The sequence below is a fragment of the Myotis yumanensis genome, unplaced genomic scaffold (assembly GCF_028538775.1).
Source record: "Myotis yumanensis isolate MYYU_CA2020_CCGP unplaced genomic scaffold, mMyoYum1.0.hap1 SCAF_4, whole genome shotgun sequence".
Classification (NCBI taxonomy): domain Eukaryota; kingdom Metazoa; phylum Chordata; class Mammalia; order Chiroptera; family Vespertilionidae; genus Myotis; species Myotis yumanensis.
Genome location: NW_027223755.1, coordinates 58,808,127 through 58,818,514, shown reverse-complemented (window position 1 = coordinate 58,818,514; position 10,388 = coordinate 58,808,127). Strand labels below are relative to the sequence as shown.

The 10,388-nt window shown below is 34.4% G+C and overlaps 1 protein-coding gene across 2 annotated transcripts in view; it reads right to left on the bottom strand.

Moving 5' to 3' along the window:
- Positions 1-325: 325 nt before the first annotated feature.
- Positions 326-10,388, bottom strand: part of PPIP5K2 (diphosphoinositol pentakisphosphate kinase 2) — a 68,227-nt gene continuing 58,164 nt past the window's right edge. For both annotated transcript variants that reach the window (XM_070412407.1, XM_070412408.1), the window contains 3 exons: positions 8,739-8,879; positions 4,285-4,410; positions 326-2,039 (listed from right to left, as the gene is read on the bottom strand). In XM_070412407.1, the coding sequence (XP_070268508.1) occupies positions 1,927-2,039; positions 4,285-4,410; positions 8,739-8,879 (380 nt within the window). In that variant the 3' untranslated portion in view covers positions 326-1,926. The remainder of the gene's footprint in view (positions 2,040-4,284; positions 4,411-8,738; positions 8,880-10,388) is intronic.

The window sequence follows — 10,388 nt, the reverse complement described above, 5'->3', positions numbered from 1 at the left end:
AACATTCTCCTGGAGAATGTTACTCATTCAGAAGTAGACAGACGGCCACACAGATTGGCCCTATCACACTAAAGTGAAAGTAGCATAGAATTTCATTCATATGTGGAATTTAATGAATAAACTGGACTAATAAGCAAAACAGAAACAGACTCATAGATAGACAGCGAACAGCTCTGGAGCGGGGTGTGGGTGTGGGTTATTGTTGAACAAAAAAGAAAAAAAAAAGAGAAGGAACTCTTGGGCAGGACAACAGTGTGGTGATTACAGGGGGAGGAGGATGGGTGGATGTAGAAACAAATAATAATTTGCCATTTAAGTCACTCTCTGATTCTGGAAATAAAATATTTTAATTCACTTAAAAAATAAAAGTAGGTTCCTAACTCCCACTACGAGTACATTAACCACATTTTCACATACAAAAAGCTTAGATACATTCAACTGTTTACAAGGCATGTCTCTGTATAATACATTTACATTCATGTGAAGTATATGAACTTACATAATTGTATATATTTGTGATTTCACATCTGGTACCTTTTAAAACACGTAATACGATTATTTTCTAAAAGTCAGTTCATATATGATGATTTAAGGTTAGTAGAGTCTCTTTTGAAGAACTCTAATAGCTGTATTCATATGAGAATTCAATAATTTTTTTAACTATAAATTTCAAGCTAATGCTTTAGCAGTTTAAGTTACCTGACTGACAATGCATGGAATTCTTACCAGGATGTATTGTTTGGTTTTCAGTTTAAGTCATTATAAGTGGCATATAATTAATTCTTTGTGCAGAGAAAAAAAAGCACCAAGGATAATATTTTTTTCACATCATAGATGAAATCACAACACAACTTAATTTCCCTTTAAAATCTAATCACTTGAAAAAAAAGCATTTATTTCAAATCCTCAATCTTTAAGCTTTCTTAGTGAAATCAATTGATACACTAGAGATAAGGATGGAGTAAAAGTAGATGCTATGTATAATCTGTACTAACTACAGAATTCAGATAGTCTTCTCACATTGATGATTTCTATTTCTGAACTGAGTTCCTTAGATCTAAAAAGAACTGAAAATAAATGTTACATTTATAAACTTGTCACCTATCTCTCTTAAAAAGTAACTCTAAGGATGACTTTCTTGCCAATTTGTGGAACAAAATTTTCCTGATGAACAAAAGCACCTTATGGTAAGAAAATATATAAAGAAAATATTTTCTACAAATTAATATACAAATTTATGCACATAAAGGTGTAGATATCCCAGCTGTATCTGTAATATTTTAAATAACACACAATAAAAAAATTTCAAAGCACATATTGAAAAAAATAACCCATATCCTATAACTCCAGTTATGAAATATTGCAGCATATATGTAATTGTAACAACTGGGGGGAAAAGTTTGTAATCTAAATGGTCAATATCTCTTTGGAAATGTACTTTTTTAAAGCCTCAAATATGTAATCCTGCCCATCAAATTTCAACCCAAGCTACAGGTTTTAGAGCAGAGATGCAATCCATGATACTGAAAGTGAGTACAGAGGCCACTTCACAGATTCTTCATTAAACAGCATTACTGGAGCCACACTGGTACAGGCCAGCTGGGCGTTCATGTTCCTTTTCTTCCCACAGGCATACCGTAAACATCATATTCAGAACGACAGATCTCTATCACCATAAGTTTTGCTACTCATAAAATGCTAATAAACATGGTTTTAAACATTTCCAGATCATGGCAAAGGTTTTTTACCTGAAACTATACAGAGAATTCTCTAGATTTAACGTATTTTTAAATGAATACAGAGATGTATAAGAAGAAACATAAATTACTTGCTTTGACAGTTTTTAGCAAAGGCTTATCACGTTTTTTTCTAATGAACAGGTGATTTTTGTAAGTATAAGGATTTCTAGCTCCGGCTAAGAAGATTTTACTTCTTCTTCCCAGTGGTTTTTTTGTGTTCATGCACTTCTGTTTTGCTACTTATAATCTTTTTTCGGGTTGAGGTATTAGGAACAACTGCACTAGAAGGTCCGCTGGTAGCTAAACAAAAAAAGAAAAAAACTATTGCTTAAATTTTCACAAGCAATCAAAGTTTAAATAAGATTGATAAGTGACAAAATAATACACTTTAAGTTGTAATTATAATGTAAATGAAACATTGCAAAAATTTAATAGAGCATTTTTAACTTTTTAGAATTCAACACTAATACAGAAAAGTAATGTCAATGGGCTGCATTCAACAAACACATTCTTCTTTTCACTCTACATTCTTCCTGGGAAACTAATTTATTTCATCATTTTTAACTGCCGTCTATTGTGCTTACAACACTCAAATTCATAATTCTGGCCCAGGCCTTTCCCCTTACCTTAAGATCTATATATCCTACTAGAAATCTCTATATAGATATCTAACAGGAAACATAAACTTAACGTATTTAAAACTGAATTCATCATTTTCCCTATAAACATCTACTTTCTCCTATATCTCTTATCTCGTCCCTATTTAAAAAGCTAAAAGGCTAGAAAACTAGAAAATTTATTGGCTTAGGACTCATCCTTCTACATGCAAACCAACATCATACTCTAATGAGTTATCAAAAAGCAGTTCTAAGCTGAGTTGCACTTCTATATAAATGGGTAAGATCATGTCAGACCAATCTTCCTGCACGTAACAAGTATTAACTCTGAATAAAGTATGAAAAACAACTACCTGAAGACACTGAAGAGTGAACAAAGGCAGGCACATACTGGAAAAAAATCAACACTTGAAAGAAGTGAACATCGTGAGATGGTTATCTCCCCCAAACCCACCCCTAATTCCCAACCCCTTTTTTTAAAAGCTTTTAGCCCAAGGACAGGATGCAGTGTGCACCATGTAAAATGGCTAACACTCCAACATAAAACTCTGGCTTACTAGCATAAAGAACCAGAAGACGAGTACTGGGAAACTATAGCTGCTGGAAAGTCAAAGAGCCTCCAATTCTTTGTATGAACTGATTAAATCTATGGCATGAGAAGAGCAAGCTCCAGAAATCCCAGCGGAGGCCTAAAAAAGTGAGTGACAGTGGAGCTGTCAGCCACTTCCAGGGGCAGAGTTTTGCAACTTGAGGTCAAAGTTAACTCTTCGCTTTAGAAAAACCAAAACCCACTACTCTTTGGAGGAACATAACAGAAATAATAGAGTCCAAAATTTCTATAATATATCATTCATAATGTCTAAGATATAATCCAAGATTATTCAATGTATGAAAAAAACAGGAAAACATCTTCCTCCTTGACAATGGGTAAATTCATAGAGACTAATTCTGAGGTCAGCACATTAACAGACAAGAATTTGAAAGCAACTACTTTAACTATGTTTAAGAACAAAGGAAAATATGCTTATAATGAAAAAAGTATAGAAAATCTCTGAAGAAAAACTATAAAGAATAAAAAAATGTCTAAAATTAAAGAATATCTGAAATAAAAATTTAGTAGATGGGTTTGACAGTATAATGAAAATAACAGGTAAAAGTGAACAATAACAAGGGTTATGAACTGCCCCCCTCCACCTCCTCCTAAAACACCCTTTCATATAAAATGATGCCTAAGCTTAACAGAAAACCAAAGGAAGACAGTCCATAAATTAGTTTGGAAAAATGTATGCGTATAGAATATATTTTATTTATTTATTTTTTATATTTTATTGATTTTTTGCAGAGAGGAAGGGAGAGGGATAGAGAGCTAGAAACATCGATGAGAGAGAAACATCAATCAGCTGCCTCCTGCACACCCCCTACTGGGGATGTGCCTGCAACCCAGGAACATGCCCTTGACCGGAATCGAACCTGAGACCTTTCGGTCCACAGGCTGACGCTCTATCCACTGAGCCAAACCGTCAGGGCTAGAATATATTTTATTAACAGATGTGGGGGAAGGAGAAGACAACAGAGAAAAAATACATGTATATCAAGAGGCTACAGTAAGATTTAAAAAATACATATATTTTAATTTATTTTTAGAAAGAAAGGAAGGGAGATGGAGAGAAACATTGATGTGAGAGCAAAACATTGATCAGCTGCCTCCAGCATGGCCCCTACCAGTGATGTGCCCAGACCTGGAATTGAACCAGCATCCTTTTGGTGCATAAGACAATGCCCAATCAACTGAGCCACACTGACCAGAGCTACAGTAAGATTTTTAACTGTTAGGATCAATTAACTTCTTAGAGTGTAATGATCCCACTTAAAATTAAAAAGCTAGCTAGTTGCTATACAGGATTTATAAATTTACACATACGCCTAACCTGGTTTGCTGCTTGGTTTAGAACTCTTTAAGGTAGCTGGTGGTGTTGGGAGGATCTTTGCAGGTGTATATGTATTTAAAGGTATTTTTCTTCTCATTACTGGACTTAAACGTGAAGCTGTGGAGGCTGAAAAAAACAAATAAACAAAAAATAGTGGTAATTCAATAATTTTCTGTCAATTTTAACTTTACATTTTAGAAAATTTCTTATGACATGTTTCACAGACATATATATATATACACACACAAACACACAAATAATAGGGGAAAACCAACAAGACACGGTTTTCAGAGTAAATTCAGCAAATCCATCTTTCCTGTAGGACCTTCTCTCATACTCTTAGTCAAAAATATGTTCTGTTTATATTGTAAACAATAAGCATTTGACCGTATTCTCCAAGGAATGCCAATAAGAATAGAGCAATAGACAATTTTATCCTGCCCTAATAGAAACTCAGATTCTTAAGGGATGACAGCTGATAGAATAGTTTTATTGGCGGGTAACAGAAGACAAAGAGTCCCAAGCTGTTTTTCTCTCAAAAACATCAAGTAGAGATTCAGAAATAAATAAACACAATAGATTCATCTATAAACATCTTTAAACTACTATCCTATTTAAGAATAAACTAACTAGATTACAAGTAATTAAATAAACCATATTGTCTTCCTATGTTACCCAGCAAAGATGTATCTTCATGCAAGGGAATTGTATAGATTTTTTTTTTTTTCTAATCAAGGTGGGAAGATTGAGAGGTATGAAAAGGAAAAGTAGAGGTAATTCTTAAGTATGGAGTCCTCTGGGGAAGAACAAGTGGAGTTGGGGAGCTAGCTATTGGTATGAGCTTGTGAGTTTGTAAACAAAGGGAGGTGAGGAAATACGTTAAAAAAAAAAAAAAGACTCGCTTCTAACTACGTATGGTGGTGGGTATTGGAAATATCAGGGGAATATTGTAAAGTATATGATTGTCTAACCACTACCTTGTACACCTAAAACTAATACAAAATAATAGTAAATGTAAACTGAAATTGAACAACAAAAATTTGCCTTTTTTAAAATTTTGGGGGTTACTTGATAGCAATAAACAGTGTATCTCTGAAAAATCAGTATCTGGGCCAATTATGGCTAATGTGCCTTAGGTGGTTGATACTTACACTGAAGGAATATAAAAATCCACTGGCAGAAGCTCAAAGTAGTCACTAACGAAATAACATACAAGTGACTGACCAAAAAGTCCCTAAAACACCCTATAAAGCACCACACTGTTGCTTAGCTCTTTTCTGCTTGCATTAAAAAAAAATAAAATAAAATAAAAAGAAAAAAAATATATATATATATTTATATTTCAGAGAGGAAGGGAAAGGGAGAGATAGAAACATCAAACTGCTGCCTCCTACATGCCCCTACTGGAGATCAAGCCCACAACCCAGGCATGTCCTGACTGGGAATCAAACCATGACCTCCTGGTTCACAGGTTGACACTCAACCACTGAGCCATGCTGGACGGACTCTGCTTGCATTTTTCATCCTATTGTGTTAACTTCCAGCTCTAACTTATCCAGTTGGTATTCCCACACCTTTTCCCTCAATCTTATACGGTCAGTGCCCCATTATAAACCAGCTAGTTACCACAAAAGTAATTTTGTCCTAGGTGAGGAAAAAAAGTTTTGTAATGACAGAAGATTAATTTTTTTTCCTTGTAACACCACAAAATCAATATACTAGTAGTTCTATATTATGATGCTACTTCCTTAACAAATTAGGGAATTAAGTATAAATAATATAAATACAGGGTGGGGCAAAATAGGTTTACAGTTGTGAGTACATGAAACATGTAGTTTATTATAGATTACTAGAGGCCCGGTGCACGAGTTCGTGCACAGGTGGGGTCCAGCCTGCCTGCCTCAATGGGGGCTGATCAGGCTGGGCCAGCAGGAAGGAGGGGCCGCGGGAGGTTGGCCGGCTGGCCCCACCACCGATCAGAGTGTGGTGGTGGGGGCAGTCAGGGGTGGGGCTAGCCAGGGGGCACCCCTGATTGGGCCGGTTGGCCGGCCACAGTGCACATCATGTTGTTCTGGTCGCTTGGCTTTTATATATATAGATTATTTATTAATTATTGTACTTTTTCTATAGGAACAACTATAAACCAATTTTTGCCCCACCCTCTATATTGTGATTACTAAATATTAATTTCGCAATTACCCTAAAAAATACAGGATTCAGATACTTCTCTCATAATTGGCATCCTATTTTAATATTCAAAAATAATAAGGAAACTCATACATTTTAGAGGACCTGGGTTGTAGTCTTGCCTGATCACTAATTGGTTGGTTTTTTTAGCAGTGTCTTTCTAAGTGTTTCCCTTTAAACAGCAACCTTTTCTCAAATGAAATGTTAAATAAAATGGATCAAAGCAAACACTCTAGTTGAAGCAGCCCTGAAAGACACATTCAGTACCCATCTCTTTCTCTGGAGCTTCCAAAAGCTCTTGGGAATATAGTTGAAGACCAATGAACTACATTAATTCTAAAGTTCACCCAATTCTATGACTGCATTAACAATATTTACTTTCTTACCTAGTTCCTTTAGTAAGTAATGGCATGAAAATTTAAGAAAGCCACATGATTTGGACTACAACTTGTATCCATGATACAATGGAGAGCTTATTAGAACTGGAAAAGGAATTTATTATTCTTCATTTATTTACCTTAGTATACACTCTGATGAACTAAATTCGTTAACCACAGATATAAAGCCATCATAAAATAACACCACATAGTAAACCTTCAAAAATGACCTTTTTGTACATATTTCACCAAAATTTTTTCCAAAACAAACCCGTTATTACTACTGCTATTATCTTTAAGTTATTCCTTGAAAACCTTCTAAATTCTAATTAGCATCGACACCTACTCTAAGTTCTTACATTTTATATGTAAATTTTGAAATTAAAGCCTACTTCCCAAAACCTAGAGTGAAATACTTTAGATCATACCACGATTCCTCTCTGTTTCAATAATGACTGAAAGTTGACCTCTACTACCAGAAGTAGAGGAAAAGGGAAAGGCCACTCTACTGCAGAAATGCAAGGGCACCATTTGGATGGAATACCCAGGGAACAGAACTCTCTTGAATAGCACATGTGGTGGCCCAGGAAACGAAGGAGAGCAACAGCAAGATATACAAGTGGCTGTCATTCCAAGACCTCCAGTTTCATTCTTCCAAGAAACATATTTACAGCATTCTCCTTACAAAAAGGAAAATGGTGCACACAGAAAGTTTGTAGCTTTTCTAAGATACTACTAGAACTAGCAGATTCTTAACTCTAAGCAGAGCACTGTCTCCCAAAACTAATGCATCTGACACTGGAAATTCCAATGTGCTGAAGGATCTCATTGAGCTGAGAATGACAACAGCAGCTGACTCCTCACACCTAAATTTTTTTTTTTTTTTTTTTTGCATTTGAATAAAGATTTATTATTTTCTTCTCAGGAAAAAACAGGAAGTTAGGGAAACACTACATTTTACAGCCCACATTTAATTTGTAGTTGGTCCTAACCCCAATGGTACAGCCGTTAACAATAGCAGCTGTCTAACTAGAACCAAGGTGTCCACCCCTATAGAATGTTACACTAGAGGACTGAAGGTTTTTCCCTGAGAGAAGCAGAAGACAGAAGTTGCTGAGACAGCCATCTTCCCAAGCATGTAACCCTGAACATTTCCTAAAATGAAATCCCTTAGAATAGTACTGCAAGATGTTTAAATGTATTACCAAAATATGTTTTCTCAAAAAATAAGTTTTGGAAAGTCTGGGTACACAGGTTTCCTTACAGAAGAACCTTAGCTATTGTAACTATACCTCCAAGAGGGGTTGTAACTCCCAAGAGGTATAGTTATAATAGCTAAGGTTCTTCTGTAAGGAAACCTGTGTTATAGGAGATAACACACAGTTTCCAAAACTCAATTAGCCATAAACCCCTTTTTATCACACACAAACTAACTTTTTCAGAATATTTTCTGAATAACATAATTTGAAAAAATGTTATAGTCATTTCCTTCTTAGTCAAAAGTTCTGTCTGGATCAATATGAGTAATTACCATGGGCATGTGTGCACGTATGGGTTAATGTAGATGGAATACTTTACAATTTTTTAAAAGTTCATTATAAAATGACATACAATAGGAATGTGAAAAAAAGACCCTGACTCTCTATTATGTTGTTGACTTCTATTGCTGGTCCTTAGATTTTTTTTTTCCTTTTTGTACAAAAGTTTTGAGAGGAGTAAAAAAAAGTGGTACATTACATATTATGACAAAGAATCCAAATAATGCTCCCTTACACCCCCTTCTCTCCAAAATTCTATTCCCTACCACTACTTGAGTTTGTTTTATAATTCTTTTTATATTCAGATAATAACTATATCCCCCAAATCAAATAACAATAATAATTTTCATACAGATCTCAGGGGCCGTCTGTGGAACTTCACTTGATGGAGATGCAACGGAAGCGAGAAATTCATCCACCTGCTTTAGAGACAGGGCATTGTGAAGAGTTTCTAGAGGACAAATAGATGGCACCATGGAATACAACTCAAAGCCTGGAAAACAAAAGCAAAAACAAAAGTTGGATATTGAAAAAAATCAGTCATTAAAAAGGAAGCAGAGCATTGTTTCGAACTGGATTTTAGGTCTTTGTATCACATGCAAACACACGGATCTCGGAAGTCATGACACCAGATGCTATGCAACACAGGCCTGGAACAAGATGTGACACAGATTTCATTTTAAAGTAATCACATAGTACAGCATGCACACAATTTCATTCTATATTTTCGTAAAATCTAAATATAATACTTAAAGAAAAATACCTGAGGAAAAAGAGAAAAAAATACAATTCTTCAGTATTTTACATTTTAACAGCAGTTCTATTTGAGAGGTGCATAATGATGCCATGTGTCCCTGATGCCAGGATGCTAAGGGTAACGTTTTTGAAAAACAATATGTAATTACTTGCCAAGAGTGATTTTATAGACTTTTCTAATCTTACCAAGGCCAACAATACTCTCTAATGTGAACCCAAAAGAACATTAATTTATGCTGAGATTAAAATTCCAGAACATATTTCACCTACCTTTAATGAATTAACACAATAGTTCTATTATTGGAAATTGCTAGCTGGATAAAGTTAGGTCAAATAAAAAGCAATACAAAATATACATGTTTGCATTCAACAATGGCACAGAAATACAAAAATTTCATGAAACAAACCATGCAGATATGTGTTAATACCATCAGTGAAACAAAAGTGTTTAAATATAGAGTTTTCTTTTAAAACAAATAGAATCTAGGTTATTTGCCTTTTATAAAAATGTCGTCTACATATTCAACTGAATGGCTTTTAAAATTGCTTTCCTATGCAAACAAAATAACAAGTCATTTTGCATCTATTCTTTCAAAAACACAAATTAATTTTCTTCCAAAGAAAATATTTTTAATACTTAAAGTTTTACATAAAGTCTAATATTATCAATTAAAAAGTAAAAATTAAACTCAAATGGGCTGCAAAACGGTGCTTCTATAATAGGCATTTGCTCATTTTAACAATGGCATATTTATTTAATTTGGGGAGAAAATATTGACCCAAGAACTGCTTAATTCTTATTTGGAATAGGAAAAATTTGGTTAAAAAGAATTTAATCTTCCTATGAATATAACCAAAGGATTTACAAAATTGGAATGTCTGATTTTCAGGTGCAAACCAAAGCATGACAGTACATATACTTTTTTTTAAAAAACCAACAACTATAATACCATAAGAGCAGCTAAAGCACCTAAATTAAACACTAAAGAAATTAGGTTTGCACAAGTATTACTTTTTTTTTGGTACAAGATTCATGCAAATAAGCGCTAACCCTTTCTTTGCAATTAACAACGTGGTTTTTATCCTTTCCTTAGAATGTTTATAAGTCTTCTGTAACAACTATTTTCCTGCATTTGCCTATTAGACTTTATAACAGGCAAATGACAATATAACCAAGTTCTTCTGGACTGCATTTCCCCCCATTTATCTCCAGTAAACATTTCCTTTAATGCACAATGAAAGGGTT